This window comes from Erpetoichthys calabaricus, chromosome 9 (assembly GCF_900747795.2).
Source record: "Erpetoichthys calabaricus chromosome 9, fErpCal1.3, whole genome shotgun sequence".
Taxonomy (NCBI): Eukaryota; Metazoa; Chordata; class Cladistia; order Polypteriformes; family Polypteridae; genus Erpetoichthys; species Erpetoichthys calabaricus.
In genome coordinates, this window is record NC_041402.2 from 33,742,504 (window position 1) to 33,769,453 (window position 26,950).

The following is a 26,950-nucleotide window of genomic DNA, read 5'->3' on the forward strand; positions in this document are numbered from 1 at the left end:
CAGTTGATTTAACCCCTTTGGTCTGACCCTAGGGTGGCACGGTGGCACAGTGGGTAGTGCTGCTGCCTCACAGTTGGGAGACCTGGGGACCTGGGTTCGCTTCCCGGGTCCTCCCTGTGTGGAGTTTGCATGTTCTCCCCGTGTCTGCATGGGTTTCCTCCGTGCGCTCCGGTTTCCTCCCACAGTCCAAAGACATGCAGGTTAGGTGGATTGGCGATTCTAAATTGGCCCTAGGGTGTGTGGGTGTGTTTGTGTGTGTCCTGCGGTGGGTTGGCACCCTGCCCAGGATTGGTTCCTGCCTTGTGCCCTGTGTTGGCTGGGATTGGCTCCAGCAGACCCCCGTGACCCTGTGTTCGGATTCAGCGAGTTGGAAAATGGATGGATGGGCCAACCCTGTCTAAAATGAGTCGTTGTGGTTTTTAATTCATTTAGACTGATTGTGGCAGATATGAGAGGCTTGCAGGTGAGCTCGTTCAAGACAAATCCTGCACCACGTGAGACGTTTGCTGGTTTAAGATCCTTAGAACTTAATTTATGTCAGGTATGAGTGGCTGATTGAGATGTTTTGAAATGGCGGATTTTTGCACGTATCATTTTTCAGAGGCTGATCCTGAATAATACGAGGGTCTTGCAAATGTAACTCATCCTGTCAGATATGACATGTGTGCTGGCTTAATCCCAGAAAGAATCTGAACTAAGGTAACCTACAGGTTTAATAGACACTGGCCCTGCCTGAAATGAGGGGCTTGCCTTTTTAACCCCCTTAAAGACTGGTTCTTTCACATACGCATGTCATTGTGTTTAACTCCTTAAACACAGATCCTGTCTGAACGGAGATGCCTGCATGTTTAACCTCTTAGGGATTAATCCTGTTAGTGTATGTGAAGCCTGCATGTTTAACTCCTTGGAGACTGATCCTGTCTGAGATCCCAAGCCTTCTGATTTAATCCCCCAGAAAATGATCCCATGTGATATGAGATGCCTGCTGCTTTAATTCCTTAGGGGCTGATCCTGTCAGAACTGAAAAGTGGATCTTTTTAGCTCCTTAAATGTTATTGATGCTATAATCAAGAGTACGAAAGGCGAGATTTCGTAAAACTGGCTGTTTGATTAGAGCTTCTGGTACACCTCTGAGGTTTACCTCCTTGGATTCTTTATCCCCTTTGCCGTGATAGGCTTTCAGCTTTGCCCTGAAACGTGGCGAGTGCTTTGACCCCAGGCGTTTCAGTCTGTTCCTCTTGTGATTCTTTTGCAGCCTGATGGAAACGAGCGTGTAAGAAGCGCTTTCCATTCTGACAATAACACAATGTTTTAGCGAGGCTCTTAACAAGAAGCAGAAGAAAGCGACGTCACCTTTGGAGAGAGCACATTAATAAGATTCTTTAGGGATGAGATGGGTGCTGGAGTCTTGATTACACAAGGGGACACTTGACTTCTCCAAGCAGTCTTTTTTGAAAGGAAAAAAAAATACAAAAAGAGGAAGCAAGAAAACCACAAGAAACAAGAAGTCTTGCCCGCGCCTTGACGTCTGCTTTCAGGCTGGAATTACATCTGTCCTCCGGATGGATAAACAGCCGAGCTGGGTAGGGAAATGGAGAAGAGGGGGGGCTGAGGTGGGTGGGAAAAAGCACAGCACTTTATAAACTTCACATAACTACAATCTTTACCACTTAAAGCACATGTTGTGTGCGAGTGGAAAGGCAGGTTATAATAATCTGTTAATGTGGGTGTGCCTCAAAGCACTTCTCGCATCATGGCCTGCTCGCTTTCTTTGCATGCATCTTGGATCAGCTATGCCAGCTGGATGAAGGCCTAGTCCATGGCACATTTCCTCTAAAGATGCTTAGATGAACTCAATGCTGATTGTTCACCGTTTGTGTGTTTCCTTTCAGCGCAGTAATGTTTTTTTTTTCCATTATTGCTTTACAGTCTTTGCTCTGGTGCAGAGTTTGGATCTTCTCCTGAGGGTTACCTCTGGTTTTCTACTACATCCCAGACTCCTGCAAGTTATGTTAATCAAAGACTCTGAAATGGCCCCCATATCTGAGAGTCTGGATGTGTGCCATTGTGTGCCATTCCACTCAGACAGCTCTGCCTAATGGTTGTTAACACATTACAACTCTTCACCTGTCCTTATCCTTCTAGGTCTCTCCTCTGCCTTTGACATGGTCAACTACCAGATGCTCCTTGCCACCTTTTTTGACCTTGGCATCACTGAGACTGCCCTCAGGTGGTTTGAGTCCTACCTCTTGGGCAGATCCTAACGTATGGCCTGGCGTGAAGAAACATCAAGCAAGCATGCGGTGCCCCAAGGATCGGTGCTGGGCCCTCTCCTCTTCTCTCTATACACCTCCTCACTAGACTCCATCATTCATCCCCATGCTTTCTCCTGTCAATGTAATGCCGATGATCGGCAGCTGCACCTGTTGTTCCTTCCAGAGGACCACAGAGTATCAGTTAGAATAAAAGAACACCATCTCAAGCTCAAACTGGCAAATACGAACATTCTAGTTATCCCAACATATACTTCTATTCAGCACCCCATCTCTGTTCAACTTGGCTCACAATCACTAACACCTGCCAAGTCTTTATGCAACCTTGAGGTGGTGATTGATAATCAGCTGTCCTTCAAGTGCCATTTTATAACAGTCTCTTGGTCCTACATACTCACTCTATACAACATCCAGATGATCAGACCTTATCTGATGGAATATGCAACACAACTCATGGTCCAGGCTTTGGTCCTGTCCTGTCATGTCTCTGCTGGTAAGAGTACTGGCATGTGTTGCCAAGCTGCTGAAGATGATTCCAAATACAGAAGCACACCTGGTGTTTGACCATCTGAGTTGGGCACGTGTCACTCCCCTCTTCACTTCACTATTTTGGCTCCCTGTAGCAGCATGTATTAAATTCAGAGTACAGAGTAGTCAGCGGCTCAGCACCTTTATAGATGGAGACAAATGTGAGGTCTCATGCCCCTTCTTGCCCACTCAGATCTGCTGATGAACAGTATTTGGTGTGGCATCAAATCTCAATCTTGGCTCTTTTCGTGTGCAGCTCCTAGCTGATGGAACAAGCAGGTCACCACCATTTGAAATGCTGACGCCCTCAAGTGTGTTTAAGAAGTGTATGAAGACTCGCTTGGTCGGTAAATTTCTGTCTAACGGATGTCAGCTGCTAGGTTGATGTTTACTCGATTATATTGACCTCCTTTATATGTCGCTTGTCAGCAAAGCAAATAAATGTAAATGTAAAAATGGACAACCCCCCCCCTGCCTCCACACACAAACACTCTAGACCCGGGGTAGGCAACGTCGGTCCTGGAGTGCCACAGTATGTGCAGGTTTTTGTTCCAACCCAGTTCCTTAACGAGAACTCAATTATTGCTGATGAAGCACATATTGCTTAAGTGACATTTTAATGCTTCATTTTAGTGGTCTCGCTTGTTAAGGTTCTCCAACCTTAATTGCTTATTTCAATCTTAAACTGCTGCATTCAGTGTTTTAATTGCTCCTTATTAGCAATAAGATGTAAAACAGGGGTAGGCAATGTCGGTCCTGGTGAGCCGCAGTGGCTACAGGTTTTCATTCAACCCAATTGCTTAATTAGAAACCAATCATTGCCAATCTCAGACCTTATTTAATTTTACGGCTTATTAGTCTGTGCAATGTAAGGCTTTTATATCGTAGATTTTTTTCCTTTCCAAGGATATCATCCAAATGATTTGAAGCCTAAAACAGATCATTTTCAGTCTGTCACATTTTTCTATTAAGTGTTTTATTAAATCAAACCGTGCATGATGAACACACACAGATGTAATTGGAAAAAAGCTAGCTGGAGAACTGCTGGCTGCTTTGTCTTTTACATCTTATTGCTAATAAGGAGCAATTAAAACACTGAATGCAGCAGTTTAAGATTGAAATAAGCAATTAAGGTTGGAGAACCTTAACAAGCGAGACCACTAAAATGAAGCATCATTATGTCACTTAAGCAATATGTGCTTCATCAGCAATAATTGAGTTCTCGTTAAGGAACTGGGTTGGAACAAAAACCTGCACATACTGTGGCACTCCAGGACCGACGTTGCCTACCCCTGCTCTAGACTGCCATAGCCGGCAACAGCTCCCCGGTTGAAAATTAAAAAAAAATTAACAGATTGTTTCCACCTATGGTCTCGTGTGGTCCCTTCTCCTCTCTTGGAATATCTTCTTGGATCAGCCATGCGCTTCTAATTTGCACTATTGCTAAGTTTTTGTTTGGCAGGTCTGGCCGTCCCTGTTCTGCTTTGACTACTTTCCATATTCGATGAGATTGATTGATGGCTCTGAATTTGGCATGCCTGTATGTAATTGAGTCTGACCTGTCCAGTTTCCTACCTGAGCCCGCAGCGTGTTTAGGCTATGTATTCATAGGCTATGTATTCATTGATGGTCCCATCTTCCAGTTCTCTTCAGTGCTGATCGGCTTTCTCAGCCCTGAACTGTGTTCGGCTTCAAAGGTTCCGCGGCTTTAAGGCGTGTCTCTCTCCTGCCAGCCCTCCTACAGTCCAATGAGACATAGTGACGTCACAGCGCAGTACCGCCCCATGGGAGGAGCAGCGTTGTCTGTCCTTGCGCTGTGCGCTGCGATACCACAGTTTACTCTGTTTAGCTACTATGAGCAGAGCCCAGTTGTGGATTATTAGGTTATCCAATGTTGCGTAGCCGGATTGCGAGTTGCAGAGATGGGAAAACTTTACTCGAAACCTGGTAAGTAGGTGACTCGGTGCTGGGGACATAGGGTGCCAGCTGAACCGACCACTAATAAAGCTTTTTGTTTTTCTTTTCTATTGCATTCTTTTACCGAAAAGCTGCAGTCTCTAAAGCCCGGGAAAGTCCAGAAGGTAAGCGACACGAGACGTTAACTTTGATAATTACATTGGGGAACGCGAGATGTGATGCAAAAAAGATGTCCCACAACGTGAGTCAAACGGCAGACTCAGACGGGACGGGATTTGCATTACACCCGCTAGCGTTGTAACGGGACTGGCTGTGCAGGCAACTAGTCTAACAACTACCCGAATTCTTAATATGGGGCAGGACTCAAGATGCAATCCCCAGTATCGGAATGTGGACGCATAATTTCAGACAAGATTTGAAATTCATCTCTCTAATCTGATATACTTGGCAGGCATTCCTTTAGTCTGCGAGCAGGGCTGGCACAACAGGACTCAAAGTGCAATCTCCTGGTCTCGGAGCGGATCTTGGAATGTAAACTCCTAATGTGAAACAGGATTTGCAATGCATTCCTCTCATGTGGTAACGGAACTAGCCGTGCATCCGATTAGTCTGAGCAGGGCTCACACAACAAAACTCGAGAAGAAAAGACAGGACGCACCCTGTAGTTTACTAGTCATGTAACGGGACGTGCGGTGTTCTGCACTAATGCGCTTGTCCTCCAGTCTTGGAACCACACTTGCCATGTAGCTTAATACGAAACTTTCCCTGTAGCCCACCAGTTCTTTAAAACAGTTGCCAAGTTGTCCACTAGTTCTGGAGCAAGTCTTGCTGTTCAAAATCCGTCTTGCTCAACAAAACTAGTATGGGAAAGAAGTCATCTTGCAGGTGATTAATCTTTTAACATGACCTGCTTTATGCTCTTCTAGGTTTTGAATGAAGCTTGTTGCTTATATCCATCAGTCTTGCAACAAAACCCACCACTTTTGGAATTTGTTTGGCTGGCAAGCAGTGTGGTGTAATGGTTAAGTCTTTGGACTTTAAACCCTGAGATTGTGGGTTCAAATGATGCTACTGAGACTGTGTGACCCCGAGAAAGTCACTTCAACCATCTGTGCTGCAATTGAGGAAAACAAAAGAAATGTAACCAATTGTATCTCAAATGTCATTTGCCTTCAATAAAGGTGTTAGGCAAGTAATGCCATGTAGCCCACAAGTCATAGAAAGAGGTTTTCTTTGTAGCCCTCCTGGACCTGGAATGAGGTTTGCAATGCTGTACTGTAATATTGAGCAAGTTTTACAGTAGACCAGGAGTGGGCAGTGCCGGCCTTTGCTTTTTTTGCTACCCTAGACAAAGGTGAAAATGTCACACCCAAATTGCAGAGTCTTGAAGGCATTTCATATGCATATAGCGCGTAAGAGTTGGGGACTGCTTCAGGCTTGATGTTACACAAATATTATAATGAAGAGTGGGCTCCCCTTTGGTGTGGTACCGAGTGCCAGTATTTGTATAGTGAAGTTTATAGCCTCTTCACAAAAATTACCCCATCCCCCCCTGCCAATCATCTGCCAAGATCATCTATATGGTGGAGCCATCCCTGGCAATGGGGCTTGGCATGGAAGATGTCTACATCCTGCTTTTCAGTTCCTACGCAATGTTTATTTCCAAAAGCTTCTAAAGACTGTTTGCCACGGTCCATCCCCCGTAATGGTTCCATCTTGCACCCATTTCATACGGGGATATTTTCAAAGAGATCCCCTCAAGTATTACACCCCTGCTCACAGTTGTGTTATTTCACAGACATAGTTCAGTTCAGTGCATCTGGAAAAATTAATACAGCACTTAATCATACACACATTGTGAAATGGGACGCACTGGCAGGTCTCTCTGCTCTGTTCAGAACGTAACCACATTTAAAATATTTATTTGCTTGTCACTGCCGTGTGAGCCTCTTTACTTGCAAATCCCATTTCTGAGTGAGGCGCACTTTCTTTTTGCAAGGAAGGAGCCTGGGGTCATAGTGTGAAACCAAAGTTGCAGTGAAAAATCTTGTAATGTCTTCTCCAGTCTCATCTGTATAGTTGAGCCTGAACCATAATGCTGATCTGTGTGACTATGGCTGCCAGAGCAAGTTTGAAATGGGACCATCTTGGCAGTTTCTCAGGTCATGGCTGCTAGTAAGAGGTGGGCCTCCTTGGGTAGATTGTGCTCTCGGGCTTTTGTTTGGCATAGTACCTACTCTTGTTGTGTGGTGGGCTGCCTGTGTGGCCTCTGTGCTCTCTTTTTTCATTTATTTTTTGTGTTTCTTCTCTATAGGAGACAGTTTGGTTGTAAGTGCCTGTTTGGCTCAGAAAGGGATTGAAGACTGGCTGTCCAGGCAAAAAGATGGCTGTTCTACTGCAACACAACACAAGGAAATTGGATCACTGCCTAGCAAGGTAGGAGAGACCACCTGTTTGGGTGGCACGGGGCCGTGTTGCCTATTTGTTTTTTGAAGGGCAAGGCTGATTTAGAGTGCATGAAACTCATCTGTGTCTGCACAGTGCTGGGACGGCTAGCTATTAGAACAAATAGGGCTGAAGATGTGAAGTACGCCTAAAGAGCGTGAAGTGTGACCCATGGGATTAAGTTAGTTTAGAGTTGCTAGTAGCGATGTCACAATTAATTAGATCCTTCTCTTTTGGTCATCTTCTTTATAAATAAAGTTTACTTAGTGATAACTACACTCATGTTGTTTCCAGATTTTATGCCAAATTCATCCCCTCTAATTGATGGTCTCTTTAGGTGCCCATGTAGTTTCCCAAACTGGCCCTGGCAGCATCACGATTCCCAAACAAAGTTTTCCAGTAAATTCTCTTTACATCCTCGTCTACAGGAAATCTGAGTCACTCTCCGATCCCCCCAAAATTGTGTCCGATTTCAAAGGCTCATTTTAAATGCCAGGGCTTTGTCTCCCTGTACCTCTAACACGTCACGTCAAAAGCCCCTTGTTACGTATTCACCCTCTTTTTTTTACAAGCTGGAATGTCTAGTTTCTGGTGGACTCTGCCCATCGATTCTGTTTGGCTTTGGCTTCAATTCTTGAATGACATCACTTACAGTGGACTGTCTCAGGACACCAGGAATGTCTCATGACCACTAAAATGTTTCTGTCCTTCTGTATCTGGGAGTTTGGTGGAACCTGTCAGTCATTCACAGCCTGAAATGCAAGATGCAGTATTAGGTTTCTAAGAGGCTTTCGTGTCTCCATTTGTTATAACTACAGAAATGTATGTGTACGTCGGCTTCTGGTGTTCTGTGACTACGTAAGAGCCCAACTAAATGAACAGAAAGCTCCGTTTCTATGCTTGCTGGGTTGGCGTGTGTCCGCTATCCAGTGCTTCCCAACCTCGGTCCTGGGGGCACACTGTGGCTGGCGGTTTTTGTTCCAACAACTTCTGTTTTTAATTGGACTCCTGGGCTAATTAAGTGATGTGTTATTTCCCAAGTTCTGTGTTTTGGGAACAATATAGAAATTAGAAAGCTAAGTTTGGTAAAAAAATATATATATATTTTAAAATGTACCAAGCAGCTATATGGGAATTATGTATTTTTTTCTTTTTAACAGTATTTTCATCTTGATTTTCATTCTACTTTTCCAGGTGTTCTAATTGTTTAATTAATCCATTATTTACTCATTAGTGGGTCTGACGCTAAAGTACTTATAGCCTTTGATTATTCCGTGTTGCTTGCCAGCGTGTCTGCTCTGCTCATTTTTAATTGTCATTAAAAAGATACAACGAAGGGGAAAACTGCACAGAGAAAGGGCAAAATATAATGAAATCAACAAAAGAGAGTTAAGCATTTAAATCTATGGCAAAAGAAGAAATGTTTCTAAATGTCTTATAAATGTAAAAATCATGCTGCTGTGCTTTTCTGAATGTAGAATAAAAGAAAAATTATACCAGCTAGTTAAGTGAGATCAGTGCTATTAGGAATCTGGTTGGAACAAAAACCTGCAGCCACCGTGTGCCCCCCAGGACCGAGGTTGGGAAACACTGCGCTATACCATGACTTGCGATATCATGTCCATTCTCTCACAGGCTGTGCTCTGGCCATTGATGTTTGTGTCACTCTGTCTTTTCTATCCTTAACAACTGGGGATAAGTTCTTCCATTCCTGCCGCTGAACAGGTCGATTTTATGACTTTTCTATTGTGGTAATTGATATTTGGAGATCCTGTGGAACTTTCTGGTATTGGTTTCTATTACACTGGCTAGCTGTGCATATTGATGTCCAGGCACTGTGTATTCTTATTTTACAGGCGGAGTGTGATGAGTGCTACAAAACCAATGTCTACTTCCCCTCCTCTTCTAACTTGATTTTTATTGTTACAGTATATGTAATCAGTGACATGTACTTGTATAACAAACCTCTTAAGTACATAAAGTCTCTTGAGTTTAAAAAAAGGTATAAAATAGAACATGCAAACAGAGCATTAGGTCAATGTACAGTGTACAATAGATGATATACAAAGCATGTGTACAGTACAATATACAAACAGTTCGAATGTACCAATACAAACATGTGGACAGTGACTGAAGACATGTCCTAAATAATAAATAACCCATAACAGTGGATGATGTTGGTGTAGACCGAGGTGACAGCATTCATCAGTCGCAGTCCTTCTGGATGGGGGTGTTTGTGTGCTTGCCTGACGGTTGTGGGGTGAAGATCTCATAACTAGGGTGGTTCAGTCCTCTATGACAGGGGTAGGCAACGTCGGTCCTGGTGAGCCGCAGTGGCTACAGGTTTTCATTCAACCCAATTGCTTAATTAGAAACCAATCATTGCCAATCTCAGACCTTATTTAATTTTATGGCTTGTTAGTCTGTGCAATGTAAGGCTCTTATATCGTAGATTTTTTTCCTTTCCAAGGATATCATCCAAATGATTTGAAGCCTAAAACAGATCATTTTCAGTCTGTCACATTTTTCTATTAAGTGTTTTATTAAATCAAACAGTGCATGATGAACACACACAGATGTAATTGGAAAAAAGCTAGCTGGAGAACTGCTGGCTGCTTTGTCTTTTACATCTTATTGCTAATAAGGAGCAATTAAAACACTGAATGCAGCAGTTTAAGATTGAAATAAGCAATTAAGGTTGGAGAACCTTAACAAGCGAGACCACTAAAATGAAGCATCAAAATGTCACTTAAGCAATATGTGCTTCATCAGCAATAATTGAGTTCTCGTTAAGGAACTGGGTTGGAACAAAAACCTGCACATACTGCGGCTCACCAGGACCGACGTTGCCTACCCCTGCTCTATGATATCCTACATTCTACTAGTCTCTCTATTATATAAAAAATATCCTGCAATGAGACAAGACTTTTTGGGAGAGATTTTTTCAAGTTTCGCAAGACGAGACTTTGGCCATGAGATTTTTTCAGGTCACGCCCTCCTCTCAACCATTTTCAACCACACCCACAGTCCTCTCACCTCTCATTCGTGTGAATACTTTTGTCAGACACACTTCCTGCGCTCCCAGCACTTATAAGTTTTTACATTTTCCTCACTCTAAGTTCCCAAATAAAGAATACGTATTATGTCCAAATCTTATTGAAGAATTTCATCACGAAGGGTTATCAACAGAAAAAATGAGTACACGGGCAATCCTAGCACCGAGAAACGATGAAGTCAAATGAATGAATAAACACAAAAATTGTCGATTGGTTACACGGCAAATTGCTTAAACGCGTATCAATAGACTACGCTGAAACAGTTGGTGGTGATGTTGCGGAAGATGAAAACATCATCTTACAATATCACGTAGAATATCTACAACCATTAACACCATATTACTGTAGAAAGAAGGATGTATCGTAATGTTATTGCGTAATTTATGTCGAGTGACGGGCAATGCAATAGGACAAGATTAGTTGTATTCAAAATTGGTCAACAATTCTGACCTGTAAAATTTTAACAGGCGACAAGAAAGGTAATGAAGTACATCTTCAGGGGATAACATTAGACACCAAAGGAGATCAACTTAAAATATCCCGTAGAATATCTACAACCGTTAACACCGTCCAGTCTTCCACCTCACGAATTACTGTAGAAAGAAGGATGTATCCAAGAAAGGTAATGAAGTACATCTTTCACAGATAACATTAGACAACAAAGGAGATCTTGATATGCCATTCGTATTAAAACGTTCAGTTTCCCGTTAGAAAAGCTTTTGCAAAGACAATTAGCAAATCACAGAGCCAAACATTCGAAAAAGTTGTTTTATTTAATAGAGAGAAAGAAACAAAATTCAATCACAGGCAGTTATACATTGAGTTGTCACAATGTAAGTCCAAAGACAGAGTCACACTTCAATGCGATATTGATGAAAGTTTCACTAAAATAATTGTTTTTACTCAAGTTTTACAGTAAAAATGTACGTTTAAAAAGTATTTGCGTGTTAATTTCAAAGCCAAACAGAATGAAATCGTATTACACAAAGAATAATTCTAACGCAACAAGAAACATAATTTACTTTCAAATGATTATGTTTTAATATGGTTAATTACTCACTGTAATGTAATATAGTTAGTTCTATTATGCACATGTAACAATTCCCATGAAAATAAAAATCTGTTTAAATTGTACATCTGCTTCCTCATACACCAGTGGCAGAACCGCAAAGAGTCTAGCGAGTAGCACAGGCCCGGGGGTTAGCAAGCAAAGCGGGCAGGGGGCAAAGCCCCCTAGTGATAATAAAGTGGGTGACACAGGTGTGAAATGTGGTGCAAGCCAAGAGCTTTTGTCAATCACAGTCCTTTTGGATGGTGGTGAGTGTCTGTGTGCTTGCCTGAAGGCAGTGGGTTGAAGAATCCATACCTAGGATGGTGACAGTCCTCCATGATGTTCCAGTTTCTACTATAGTGAACAAGTTGTAATAAAATGGATGATGCAGCCCTTTTGGATGCTGGTGAGTGTCCGTGTGCCTGTCTGATTTCAGTGGGGTGAAGACCTCATGACTGTTGTTTTGACAGTCTTCCATGATGTACTAAATTTTACCAAAGCTGTGTAACCTCTGTGAGACCATAGCACGATGGTGCTCACCGTTCTCTAGAGTTCCCTTTTCTCTCATAAGAAGATGTTGTTGTACCAAACAGTGATCCTATGGACGACATCCCTGTTGATGCTGCAGCAACTGAAGTTGACTTTCGTGGTTACTGGCATCCCTTATCATCTGAGGCTTGTTAGGAAGCAGAGGCCCCATTGAGCCTTCTTTAAGTTCATGTCTGCATTCACATTTAGGTCTGGTTATTAGGAAAGTGATTTTTCCAAAAGTTGGTCTCTGTTTCCACTTCAGTCCTATTTAAACTCAGTGGGTTATGGGTCTCTGGAAGTCTACTCTTAGCTCTTTTGTTTTACTCACGTTCAAGTTCAGCACCTACACCCGATTGAACTTTTCCTCATTCACAGGTTCATAAATTGCTCAGTAAGTGTCACTCACCTTTTGCTGTGCTTACGCATTTCATATTCACCAGGACCATTGAGATTTTAATGTCCCATTGCCCACCATGATGTATTTCGGCTTATCTTCCTTCAGCTGATCCTCGCCTAGTTTCCCTTCTTATTTCACATCTCAACTTCGATGTTCCATTTTGGCTTTGACCGTTAATTACATGACTTTTGGACTGGCGGTTAAAGCTCATAAACATCACCTTGTGGGTGGTTCAGGTGTCAGCTTCAGCAGCATGGTGGGCTTGTCTGTTTTATTCTTCAACAACCCTCTATGCAAAGAACTTGCATCTCCACTGCTGTTTTAGAGGCACTTCCTATGGGTCTGTGTCAGTCACGGTTTGGTTTTACTCTGCCCTTTAGAAAAATCCCTGTTTTGTTTTGGTGAGGGTCCTGAGTTGAGTTTGTTGCGTGACAGCATGGGTTTTTTTCCTGGCTTGTTTTTATTTTCTGCGTTATTGCGGTTTTGCTCATTTTAATGTAATTTCTGTTATGTTTATGTTTTGTTTATTTATAATTTAATATTTACGTACAGTGTGGGTCCATTCTGTGTGCTTTGTGCCCTCCCCCCAGAGGTGGGGCACTCTTACATCACCTCTACTGGGACCTCCCTTTGGCTGCAAATTGAGGCGGAGATGGGGGTCTCAGCAGTGGATCCTTGAGTTTGTGTCAGACGTTACTGCTGGTATTGGTGGTCTTGATTTTTTTGGTTTATTGGATTTATTTTGCTTCTATCTTTGGATTTTACTATGAGAATGTGCATTGAGACTAGTTTGCTGTAGGTGACCTTTTTAGGGAAACTTTTTTTTGCCCTTTTGCTGTTTTTGTTTGTTTTTGATTTATTTCAATAAATACTGTATCTTCATTTCTAAAGATTCTTTGTGGGAATTGTCTCTTTTAGCCAGAGGTTTATGGTTTCCCTTCTCTTTTTTGTGATCAAACTTTAATTGAAATATAGGAAAACAAAAGCTATTTTGACAAGAACTAAAATACACTAAAACTTGATACTTGGTGGCAACATCTCCCCATAACCCCATAACTTAATCTAACCCCCTCCCCCCTTCCACATTCAAATTGAAACAACAACAAAAAGAATAAAGGAGCCCATGAGGACCAGCAAGCCAAGGAATGTCACAGTACTAACCCCATTAGTAAGTAGAAAAGCTAAGGATTAGGCCGGGGATATGGGTAACGCTACGTGACATGTGCACTTGATGGCGCTGCTGTGTACTGTCTATATTTGTGTGTGTACTGTAAGTAAATCTGGAGGATTCCACCAGGTGTCACTGTGAAAATCATCATGAAAATCATCTATCTATCTATCTATCTATCTATCTATCTATCTATCTATCTATCTATCTATCTATCTATCTATCTATCTATTATATAGTGCCTTTCACATCTATCTATCTATCTATCTATCTATCTATCTATCTATCTATCTATCTATCTATCTATCTATCTATTATATAGTGCCTTTCATATCTATCTATCTATCTATCTATCTATCTATCTATCTATCTATCTATCTATCTATCTATCTATCTATCTATCTATCTATCTATCTATCTATCTATCTATCTATCTATCTATCTATCTATCTATTATATAGTGCCTTTCACATCTATCTATCTATCTATCTATCTATCTATCTATCTATCTATCTATCTATCTATCTATCTATCTATCTATCTATCTATCTATCTATCTATCTATCTATTATATAGTGCCTTTCATATCTATCTATCTATCTATCTATCTATCTATCTATCTATCTATCTATCTATCTATCTATCTATCTATCTATCTATCTATCTATCTATCTATCTATCTCTGTAAGGTAGTTCTCCTCATTAGTCACAGTGCTGGAGAGTGGTGACGTGTTGCATGTTGATTAGCACATGCAGGTCAGGATTTCCCCGTACTCTGTACACGTGACAATAAGGCCCCACTATAACATGAAACCTTATCATTTCTGTCTGTTCTGTGCTCCCACCAGGATGCTACTGATACTGTACATGTCAGCCCCTCACCATCAGTCTCATGTTTTTTTTCAATGCGTCCTTTTTTTTTCAGATCCTCTTACATGGAGCCAAGCCGTCTCCTGTCATTATCAAATTGGATGCCACACTGTTGCAGGCACCATGCCAACCCTCACTCATATCAGGCCAGTTTAAAGTCTCACTCAATTTATGATGACAGTTGGTATGTTGCATGGTATGTGTATGTGTGTGCCCAATGTTGGATTGGCACCCTGTTTGGAGCAGGTTCTCACTTGGTTCAAAGTGCTGCCAAGGTTGGCACTGGTTTCCCACAAACCTGAACTGGATAAGTGGGTAGATGAATGGATGGATGAATGAAATACAGTTAAAGCACAATACAATTTAAAGAAGTGCATTTAAATACAAAATGCAATTTAAATGCAAGTAAAGGACACAGCACAGTACAACAGACATCTTGCCTTGGGCTGCTGCTTCACAGGTCCACAGTCCTGGGTTTGAATGCCACGTCTAGTGTGGATTTTGCCCGTTCTCCTCATCTCTGTGGGTTTTCCTTCTGGCACTCCAGTTTTCTTGTCACATCCTTCCAGACTAACAGATTGGTTTAACTGGCAGCTCCAATGTGTGGGCACTGTGATGGTCTGGTGCCCCCTCCCTTGTACTCAGTGTTTCTGGATAGGCTCTGCCCACCTGGCGACCCTAAACTGGATTAAGCAGGTCTGATGCTGCTTTGTTGTGAGGTATCTTACCACGATGACCCTGCACTGTATTCTGTGCCAGTGGAGTGTGCATGTTCTCTCAGTGTTCATCTGGGGTTTCTCCCACAAGACATCTATGCCGGCTCCTCTGCATTAGCTTGGCAGGAGTAACTGTGCTGTTGGGCCTCTCTCCACAGTGGCCTGAGTCTTTTGTCCAGCGTTTGTTTCTATCTTGTGCCCAACACTGGGTGAGTGGTCTGCTCAAGTCCAATGTGGATTGTGGGTCAGTTTCCTCTTTGTGTTCTTTTCAATGTGTAATAAGCACAAGACTAATGGTGTGTCTTGATCTGTTGCGTGTGAAGACTCCAGTAGTGCATATACTGAGACATCTCACATGCAATTCTGTTATTACGTTTGATAGATAATTGACTCCATACAGCACCACATTCATGGAAAACATGTGTGAGCTCAGAGTGTGTAGTGAGCACGTGCAGTTCAGAGCACACAATGGATTTTTCCTTTACAATCTGTGCTCTTGCTTTGCTTGTTCTTCTGACTCACAGACGCCTCATGTAATCTCCATGAATGGTTGGTGTGTTTGGAGTGTCTTTTTCATCACCTGCTCTTTCCTTCACACATCTACTGTAATGCTGTCCTCTCTCAAGCACCGAAGAGGCTGTATGTGCAGAATTCTGCATCTGTATCTAACTCCCCCAAAACCTTTCGAACGACTGACTGACTTCATCTTTGTTTCAGTTACGCTGCTTTCCTCATCTACAAATGTATCCATACTTTTGCACTACTTGTCTTTCACACCTACTTGCTTGCATTTTGTTGTGTTGCCTCTCAACTTTGGAATTCCCATTCTTTACAAACTTTACCTGGTTTTACTGGAGTGGGCCAATCCTGACAAATCTGTACTCAAAACCCACAAGGCTTCACTAACATTAGAACCCATGTCTCTTTCAAGGTACTCATGAAATTCAAAATTGTGGCTTTAATCCAAACCCTAGGTCTGAAGGCTGCAGTGAGACCTGGAGTTACAAATCAGCCTCACCCCACACTTGAGGAGCAGGCTCCACGGCCTGTATGGCTAAAATAAATCACTGAACTTCACACAGGGAGAGGGGAGCCATGCAAAAGCCCTGGCTCATATAAAAAAATACTTTAATATGTGAAGATTTATTAAGCAAAAATTCAAAAACAAGAAGGGAACAAATGATAAGACAAATGGTAGTCCTACAGGCAAACAAATCCTTTCTTTGATCCAGCAGTCGTATTCCAAAACTGATCCTTCTACCTAACTTGCTTAACCAGTACAGGGTCACAGGACAGCTGGTGCCTATCTCATCAATGATTGGGCGCAGGGGAGGAACAACTCCTGGACAGGGAGCCAGTCCATTGTGGGGTGAACACACGCACACACACACAAAGGCCATTTAGCAACACCAATCCACCTAACTTGCATGTCTTTGAACCGTGGGAGGAAACTGGGTCACCAGCAGGAAACGAGGAGGGAGACGAGGAGACCAAAATATTGCAAAATACAAGCAGGGAACACCTGGGATGCAAAACGTGATATTCTTAGTGTGAGGTAGCAGCGCTAGGCCTGCACCACTATGATGTGGGAGCTATAAATCAAAAACCAGAAAATGAAAAAAGCAACACTTACTAAAGATGGAATCCAAGAGAGCCAAATGACAGAAGTGTGCGCTACACTGAGGCTTACAAAGAATCCTGGGAACAGTCACATGGTGGCAGTGTTAGGGGGCCATGTCCCTATAGTGCTGTGGTATGGATATTTGTGCCATTGTTTGTCTGCTGCTACAGCAGCCTGGCAATTTTCTTTGGGATGAATAACTTTCTATCTATCTATCTATCTATCTATCTATCTATCTATCTATCTATCTATCTATCTATCTATCTATCTATCTGTCTGTCTGTCTGTCTGTCTGTCTGTCTGTCTGTCTGTCTGTCTGTCTGTCTGTCTGTCTATCTATCTATCTATCTATCTATCTATCTATCTATTATAAAGTGCCTTTCCTATCTATCTATCTATCTATCTATCTATCTATCTATCTATCTATCTATCTATCTATCTATCTATCTGTCTGTCTGTCTGTCTGTCTGTCTGTCTGTCTGTCTGTCTGTCTGTCTGTCTGTCTGTCTGTCTGTCTATCTATCTATCTATCTATCTATCTATCTATTATAAAGTGCCTTTCCTATCTATCTATCTATCTATCTATCTATCTATCTATCTATCTATCTATCTATCTATCTATCTATCTATCTATCTATCTATCTATCTATCTATCTATCTATCTATCTATCTATCTATTATATAGTGCCTTTCATATCTATCTATCTATCTATCTATCTATCTATCTATCTATCTATCTATCTATCTATCTATCTATCTATCTATCTATCTATCTATCTATCTATTATAAAGTGCCTTTCCTATCTATCTATCTATCTATCTATCTATCTATCTATCTATCTATCTATCTATCTATCTATCTATCTATCTATCTATCTATCTATCTATCTATCTATCTATCTGTTATATAGTGCCTATCATATCTATTGTCTGTCTGTCTAAGGGATGAGAGCCTGACTATCATATAACACACAACACTTTCCCCGACACTGGGTTCAAATCTTCGTTCCCATGTCAATGTGGTGCTACCCCATCCCAAAGACGCTAACTGGACCCCTCATATTTGCCCTTTGAAGTGTGTAAATGTGTTATATGGCAGACCGATGCACCCTGCAGGGTTGGTTCCTGCTGTTTTCCCGGTGGTGCTAAGCCTGGTTTCAGTTTCCTATCATATTGCTTTGTTAACAACTTTGCAAATTGTCTTTATTTCTTTCTGCTTTACTAGGTATAATATTGCATGGGTTTTTTGGTTGCCTTAAAGGTACAAACAAACTATTCTTATTATTAGCCCTGAGCCATCATGCTGAGCTGCTGCTGCTGCCTTTTCTGCTTTGTCATCAGAAACTCCACTCGCTCCGGTGTGGGGATCCAATGTTCGGCTCCTGGTGGTTTTGTTGCTTTTTCCACACCTCTGCACTTCCAAATGACTTTCTTACTGCAGGAAGCTTGGTATGTCCATTTCAGGCTGGACTGTCCCATAAGCAGACAACCTCCCGGATCCTCAGGTTTGCCTTTTTTCAGACCAGCCAGAAGAGTGACGCTGACCACAGGACTGAAAATTCATTGACCCGAGTGAAAAGAAAGAACTGCTTTGAAGTGGTGCCCTCAAAATAGAGGCGTGCGCCAGGGGAGCTCGTTTATAGGCATGACTTCACTCACCTCCTGCTGTTCTCGCCCTTTAGTTTAATCCTGTGCAGGTCCTTGTGCTGATGTGGGAGACCAGTGCATTGCCACTTTGGGTAGAGGTGGGCCAGTGTCACGTTAAAGAGGATATCCTGTTGACTTACCTTGTAGCGGCAGAGAGAGTTTGATGATGGGCTGCTGGTGGTCGTCTTCACCATATTGCCATTCACAGCTCATGTTCCATGTATGGACACTGGTCACAACTCCAGGTGTATAATCTTCAGTTTCTGGACCTTGGCTTATTATCCAAGCAGAGCCGTCCTTCTTGGGTCACTGATGAGGGGCATTTGGGCCAGCGTGGGAGGATGGGATGGGCAGTGTAGGAGTCTAACTGGGAACGACTGAGGAGTCGGATGACAACAAGAAAACTCAAACCAGTGAGACTCTCCTGTCCACGCAGGTCCAGCACCCTCATCTTGTCACTTTATACCAATTCTTACACTTGAGGGTGACGCCAGGCAGGAGGTTAGAAATGTGACCAGGATTCTCAAGTGACTTCACGGCGAAGGGAACTGGTGCGTCACTCAAATGAAGGAATGCCTTCTGAAGAGGTAGCCGCTGGAATCCAGTTGCATGCTTTCTAAATGTAGCCCGGCCCACACGGCCGGCTGTGCTCCGAAAAAAAGTCCTAGAAGCTTCTGAACTGCCATGTCAAATGTTATTTAAAAAAAAAAAAGGAGCCGATGCCGCAGATTTGGGACTGGAGCTTAGCACCAGCAGCTGCTCTAACGGCTCTCTTTTTTAAATTGGTCAGATTTAGAGTTTATTTTTGTTGACTGTCTGATCTAAGAAATATCTGGCAAATTCTACCTGGTAAGACACGTGGCTCTTGGGTTTCCCCCGGAGTGCTTTAGTACCAAGGAGGCCTGTCTGTGAAACACATGTGTAAGTCGGTGCCCCGAGGTACCATGCTGGCTGTATAGCCCACTGAATGTTGCGTATTGTGATCTTTTTCATTTTGTTTTTTTTTGTCTTCAGAAGTTCTTTTTCCACATAAGTACCTTCATATTTAGAGTTTCTTGACCCAGGGAATCCAATTTTAATATCATTTTTTAATTTACTGTATGTTGTGATGGAAAGCAGGGCATCAGCGAGCTCCAAACCCCAACATGAACATTCTTAAGAGTCCCGGGTTCAAATAACAGTGCGTTTATTACACACACTCCTCAAGAATATTAACACAAATGTAATACATGCACAGGCTTCTCTCTCTCCCCACAGTAATGTCTCCTCCTTCCAACTCCTCTCAACACCGCACTGCCCTCCTCCAGTTGAGTGTTGCCTTCCTTCCTCCCAGCTCCGACTCGCCTGGACAAGGCAGTGCCGTCCCTTTTATTGAGGACCCGGGAGTACTTCCGGTGCCAGGGCCACTGCCCGAAGGAAGTACTTCCGGGTCATATGGAAGTCCCATTTTAGGGTGCGTATCTCCCGACAGTGCCCCCGTGTGGCACCCATGATCTCCAGCAGGGCTGTATTTCTGGACAACATCCCCCCAGCATTCCCTTCTGGTTCCCAAATGGGTGCTAATATGGAGGGCTGCTGCGGTCTCCTCTTCTGGGGGAATAAAAAGTCTCCAGCAGTATCTTCCACTTCTGTTGGGCTGTCTGTCCATCTCCTCCGGCCATCACTTCCAGGTCTGGCCCCTTCTTTCCTTTTGGTTGGGATTCCTATCTGTCTGTCCATCTGGGTAAGAAGCCATCCCCTTCTCTGGTCGTGATGCCCGTTCAGCCTGTGTGGCATTTACAATGTGTATACTTTTTAACTGTTTCAGTGCCATTGTATGCTCCTGCATTATTAGCTGCATGTCCTAGGAAGTCTTACAACACGATGGGATGAAAGGTTGCCTTTTGCTCACTTCCCTACCTGAGTTCACGGATTCCTAAAATCTTCACTTTGAAAATCTCTTTTGCACGCCTGATCTTCTCTCTTTGTGACCTTTCGCTTTTGAACTTCTTGACTCCGATTCATGTCTCGTGTTTTGGTTGCTGTGCTTTTGATCTCCCGGTATTCAACACTTTTCTGTGCTTTGGTGATCTCTTTTTCTTCTGGTTACTTCTTAATATGAATGTACTTCCAGCGTGGCTCGACACCGAGTGATCATGCTCTAGGGCTGGGGTGTCCGACTGCAGAAAGTAATTACTGCCTACTTGTTCATTTTAAAGACGTTTGATTTTTAAGAATCAGATCCCTTAATTGTTTCTATTTTTGCTGCCCAGCAGTTGTGTTAAGTAAAGAAGACCTCATGAAAAAGAGAAGCAGTGACCTGAAAATGAGACACTGTCATAAAATGAAAGCGAGAGCAGAGTAGTCAAAAATGCAAAATGGTAACCAGACAGCATAGTCAAGAAAAACCCAATTACATCTTTTTAGAACAGGAGTATCTTCAATGTTTGCCCACAATCTTGGATGGAGAAGAGATGCCAGTGCTGACCTTTTAACTGACGTCTTGAGCCACACTCTTCAAACTTGTGAAACTAATGCTTCAAAATGGTGGCGGCCTTGTAAACACAGCAAAATAATATGTATATACTGTATATATATATATATATATATACATATATATGGTCCTGCATGCGCCCCTGAGCAACACCTTCCTGGCTCTGGTGAGATAAGCACTTCCATTCCAGGACGAGAGAGGGCGCTAATGCTAACATTGTCTTCTCCTTCCTCCTCTACAGCTGGGAAAGAATGCCCAAGGAGAGTAACTAACCCCGCCTTGATGCCCAGAGATGGCTCCGCCCCTTCCTGTCCCAGTCCTATAAAGCCGGCCCACTCCCAGAAGATGGCGTCAAATGTTTGACTGGTCCTCGCCAAGGACAGATCTCCTAGTGCATACTTGTCTCCATAGAGAGTGAGAGGGAGAACAGAGCGCACTACCCATTTTGCTTTAAGTTGTTTTGATGGCTATCATTTTAGTTTGAATTATTTGAACTGGTTACTTGCAGTCTCCTTTAATGGCCACACTTACTATATATGCTGTAAAAAATATATAGTCCTGATTAGGGTCGCATGGGGTGCTTAAGCCTAAGCCAGCTAGCACAGGGCAAAAGGCAGGAACAAACCCTGGACAGGGCGCTAGCCCATCGCAGGGCGAATGCACACACACACACACACACGCAGACAGATACACACACACACACACACACACGCACACACAAACACTAACCAGACACTATGGCCAATTTAGCATTGCCAATGCTTGAAGGTTTTAACTCTAGCATAAACTTTCAGACTTAACCCTTGAAGGGTTCATTCTGTTGAAGCGGTTATATCAGGGGTCTCCAACTCCAGTCCTGGAGAGCTACTGTGGCTGCAGGTTTTCATTCTAACCCTTTTCTTAATTAGTGACCAGATTTTGCTGCTAATTAACTCTTGTCCTCAATTTAAGACTCAGGCCCTTTAATAATTTCTTTTTTACTTAATTAGCAACCAAACAATATTAAGACACAAAATGTACCAACACATAAACAACAACCTGTGTCCATCACACAATAACTGGAAAGAAAGAAAGGTGAAGGCCTCAGTAATGTTGATCTGCTCAGGTCCACAAAACATTTTGACAGCACTGTTAAAAAAGAAAATCAACAGATTTGGAAATGTCTGCCATGGCAGAATGAGCGCCATGGAATTAAAAATCGGGTTTATTTAGCAACGAGAATTGGCTTCAAATTAAGAAACTGAATGAAGTGAAGTTGGTTGGAGTTTGAGGCCCCAACTTAGTAGGTCTTCTGTTGGCTCACTTCACATCAAATTGATGTTTAGGTGCCGTTTAAGGAAAAAAGAATCAATTCAGCGGTCAGAGTCTCAAGAAAAGTCAATTAAAATAAAGGGAAATAGTTCATTATCATAGGGCTCTCCATCACTCCTTATCCTCCTGGACCTTAAAGCTGCATTTGATACGGTAGATCAGTGGTTCTCAAACTGTGGGGCAGGCCCCCCTAGGGGGGCACGAAGAAACAAAAAGGGGGGTGCGAAGATGTGAAAAAAAGAAAACAAGAATCAAAAATATGAAAAATACATGTATTGAAACCAAAACAAATTAACTTAAACTACATTCTGACACTAGAAAAATAAATATAGAGTTAGATAAATGTCGATAAAAGTTAAGTAGGTATAATAAAGTATGCGTCTATGATATATTATTAATTAAAAAAGAACAAATTGGTATTAGTGGGCTCCTTTCAAAAAAACCTTAGGGGGGGCGCAATTAAAACTGTTATGAAAACTCGGGTCACAAATACTTAAAGGTTGAGAAACGCTGCGGTAGATCATAATATTCTCCTTCATCATCTTCACTATACAATTGGACTTTCTGGCATTGCTTTGGAGTGGTTTGAGTCCTGTCTTACAGACAGGGCTGAGTATGTGGCTTTGGAGGATGCTAAATCTCATACTCACGCTGTCACCTGTGGGGTCCCACAAGGATCAGTCCTTGGGCCGACCCTCATTAATATCTATATGCTTCCCCTGGGTCACATCATCTGCAAACATGGAGTTTCATTCCATTGCCATGCCGATGATACGCAGCTCTATGTGAGACTGGATTCGACTTCTCTTACACCTCCATCATCTTTTTCCTCTTGCTTGGATGAGATTGAGGCCTGGATGTCCAAGAACTTCCTCAAGCTGAACAGCACCAAAACTGAAGCTCTTTTAATTGGCACCCCCCATCAACTTCGTTCCTCTGTAAATTGTATTTCCTTTTCTGACCGTACCATTACCCTCTCCCCTTCTGTTACAAATCTGGGTGTCAAGTTAGACTCCCATCTGTCATTTGATACACATGTCCATCACCTTTGTAAAATTGCATTCCTTCATTTCCGAAATATAGCCAGACTCTGTCCCTACCTCTCCCGCTGTGAGAAGCTGGTTCATGCCTTTGTCTCATCCAGACTGGACTATTGTAATGCACTTCTCATCGGGATACCCAGCATTAGCCTTCAAAAGCTACAACAAATTTAAAATAGTGCTGCAAGAATCCTGAGGAGGGTGCGGAAATATGAACACATTTCACCAATCCTTCATTGGCTCCCTATCCATCTCCATATCGAATACAAACTCTGCTTGTTTACTCAGCAGTGTATCCATGGAAATGCTCCACAATATCTTAAAGAACTCCTTACACTACAATCCACTACAAGAAACCTCCGTTTTACAAATACCTACCGCCTTCACCCCCCTGTGACCAAACATCATAATGGGAGACCGAGCCTTTACAGCCGCTGCTCCACGGCTCTGGAATGTTCTACCAGAGAGCCTGAGAACACAGCAGATTGTGGGCTGTTTTAAAAAACAGCTAAAGACTTTTCTATTTAGGAAAGCTTATTAACAAGAATGCTATAATTATTGTTGTTTTATCTCTGTTTTTATCTTGCTTTGCCTTTGTTTAAACTTTTTATGTTGCACTTTTTGAGATTTACTGCTAATGTAAAGTGCCCTATAAATAAAATGCATAATTATTATTCATTAGCAGCAAAAACTGGTCACTAATTAAGAAAAGGGTTAGAATGAAAACTTGCAGCCACAGTAGCTCTCCAGGACTGGAGTTGGAGACCCCTGCATTATAGACTGATAATGTGAGAATTTAGATTGAACTAAATATTAAGAGTTAGACACCGTACCAAATACGAGTGGTGATGAGTTTCATGCTGATTAAAGCATGCAAGTCAGAATTTCACTTTACTTGTGACCATAAGGCCTATCCAGAACAGGGTCACGACGAAGCTGGAGACTATTGCAGCAGACACAAGGCAGAAACAGCCCCTCAGTGGAGCAGCATCCATTCTCAAGGTAAACACACACATCAGGGTCAGTTTAGCATCAACAATCCCCCCTAACCTGCATGTCTTTGGATTACGGGAGGAAACCGGAGCACCCCAAGGAGACCCACTCAGACACGGGGAGAACATTGAAACTCTGCAAACCCACATCTCCTAACTGTGAGGCGGCAGCGCTACCACTGCGCCACCAAGCCGCCCGCAACACACACAGTGCCTTTAGAAATTATTCAGACCCCCTTACTCTTTCCCACATTTTTCTTATGTTGCAGCTTTGTGCGAAAATCACTTAAATTATTTTTCCCCACAATCAAGCAGCACTCAACACCAAAGTCAGAATAACAAAGTGAAAACAAGATCTCAGAAACTTCTGTAAATGTATTAAAGATACCAAACTGAAATCTCACATTGACACCAGTTTGACCCTTTGCTCAGTATTTCGTTGATGTCCCTTTAGCGGTGATTCCAGCCTGGAGTCTTCTTTGGTCTGACGTGACAAGCTTCACACACCTGGACTTGGGGATTTTTTTTTTTGCCATTGTTCTCTGCAGATCTTCTCAAGGTTGGATGTAGACCATCAGTGGACAGCTGTTTCCAGGTCTCTTCAGAGATGTTCAGTTGGATTCAAGTTTGGGCTGTAGCTGGCCAACTCAAATTCATTCCCAGAGTTGCCACTCTTTCCTGTGTTGTCTTTGCTTTGTTCTACTGGAAGATGAACCGTCCATCCAGTCTGAGGACCCCAGCACTCTGCAGCAGGTTTTCATTAAGGTTGTCTCAGTTCTTTGCTCCGTTTAGCTTTCCCTCAACCCTGGCTAGTCTCCCAGTCCCCAACCCCACAGCATGAGGCTGCCACCACCACGCTTCCCTGTTGGATTGGTGTTGCATAGATAATGAGTGGTGCCTGGGTTCCTCCAGACAGGACACCAATTTTGCTTTCAACGGACCAGAGATTCTTATTTCTCACAGCCTGAGAGTCATTTCGACGCCTTTTGGTTCTTTTACTGTCTGCCCACTTTGCAATAAAACCCAGATCAATGGAGTGTTGTCCCACAGGTTCTCTGGAGTTTCTCTGAAGCTCATCTAGAGTGACCATTGGGTTCTTGGTACCTCTGTTACCAAAGCCCTTTTCACCTGATTGCTCAGTTTGGTCGCCAGCTCTAAGAAGAGTCATGGCAGTTCCAAACTTCTTCCTTGTGAGAATTATGGAGGCCACTGTGTTGTTGAGAACCTTCAGTGCTGCAGACATTTTTTTAGAAGCTTTCCCCAGATTTGTATCCTGATGTCGTTAAGCTTTGCAGTTGACTCCTTCAACCTCATGGCGTGGTCTTTGCTCTGATCCACATTGTCAACTGTGGACCCTCTAGAGACAGACGTGTGCCTTTACTCGTCATGGCCAGTCAATTGAGCTGACCACAGATGGACTCCAGACAAGGTGTAGAAACATCTCAATGACGAGCAATAGGATGGGGTGCACCTGAGGCAAACGTTGAGTGTCATGGCAAAGGATCTGAATACTTGTGTCAATGTCGTATTTCACTTTTTAATTTTGAATGAGTTTTCAAAAATCTCTAAAATCCTGTTTTTGCTTCATTTGGAGGTATTGAGTGTTGCTTGATGGGTAAAAAAATACTTTTAAAGGATCTGAGCACAAGGCTGCAAGCACAAAATGTGAGAAGAGTAAAGGAAGGAGCTTGAAACCTTTCTGAGTCCACTGTACCTGATGTGATGACACTTTTTATTTGTGATTACTTGTGGAGTTTCATTCAGTTAGTCTCGGTTATTCTCATGTTTAGCCGAGGTGGCTTTGATTACTCGGTGATATTCAGTCGTTTCCTGGTAATGTCGCTGCCTTAGAACTTCTTAGCAGCTCGACCTGAGAAGACTTGTGCCTTTCCTGTAAATCGGCGATAGTGGACACAGTTGTCCCACGTGAAGGTAACTCGCTATCTGAGCGACGTCTCTCAACCTCAGGAGTTCAGGCTTTAAGTTTTGTTTCATATACAGTATAGACATTCCTGGACTGAAGTCCGGCACGGATTTTAATAATTAAGTGTTAGTTTTTAACAGCGGCATGTTGTGCTCTTAATAGATACAGCACACCAAAGACATTTGACTTCTTTGATATTTAAATTTGTAAGCACCAAGTTTGCAAATATCAACATTTTTGTCCTTTGAACTGACTAGGAGAGTTTAAAATTGAAGAGGACTCACATTTTAAATTGAAAGGAACCATCATAAACTTCTTCTTCCTTGGATATTTTTAATAGAATAATTTAGATAGCAGGAAGTATCAAGGGAATGCAATTAAGGAAAAATTGTGTGTGATGCATTTAAAATGAATCACACACACTAACACTTTATCTTGGACGGCCCTAATATCATATATAGTGTGGAGGTACAGCCCCCTTACACAGACACACAGACACCGAATGTCCAAAATGTCCACACTTTTATTTCTCCTTCTCTTCTACACACAACACAGTGCACCAAACAGCCACAATAACTCAGTTCCTTTTCGCTTTTCTTTACTTTCCTTATTTTCTTCTGCCACCTCTACTCCTCTCCTTCCAAGCTTCGTCCACCTTCCACCCGACTCTGGCTCTTCTAATGGAGTGAGGCGGCCCCTATTATAAAGCCCCGGATGTGCTCCAGGTGCTTTGCCATGATCTTCTGGCGGCGGAAGTGCCGTATGAGCACCCAGAAGCACTCTGGATGTACTTGGAATTTCTTGCGGCAGCACTTCCAGTTGTGGCGGAAGTGCTGCAGTCCAGGGCTCCATAATCCTCCGGGTGCCCCCTGGCAGTGGCCACGGGCCCCAAGCAGGGTTGAGCTTCTAAGCTCTGATCCCATGGCCCCCATGCAGACCAGAGCTGCTGCCCTCTCGTGGTCCAGGAAAGGTATTGTCCCTCTCCCAGTC

At 42.8% G+C, this 26,950-nt stretch overlaps 1 protein-coding gene across 1 annotated transcript in view; it reads left to right on the forward strand.

Moving 5' to 3' along the window:
• The first annotated feature begins 4,603 nt into the window (after positions 1 to 4,603).
• nkd1 (NKD inhibitor of WNT signaling pathway 1) overlaps positions 4,604 to 26,950 on the forward strand; it is a 57,020-nt gene continuing 34,673 nt past the window's right edge. The window contains exons 1-3 of the mRNA XM_028809272.2: positions 4,604 to 4,748; positions 4,850 to 4,882; positions 7,033 to 7,154. Coding sequence (XP_028665105.2) covers positions 4,724 to 4,748; positions 4,850 to 4,882; positions 7,033 to 7,154 — 180 coding nt within the window. The 5' untranslated portion in view covers positions 4,604 to 4,723. The remainder of the gene's footprint in view (positions 4,749 to 4,849; positions 4,883 to 7,032; positions 7,155 to 26,950) is intronic.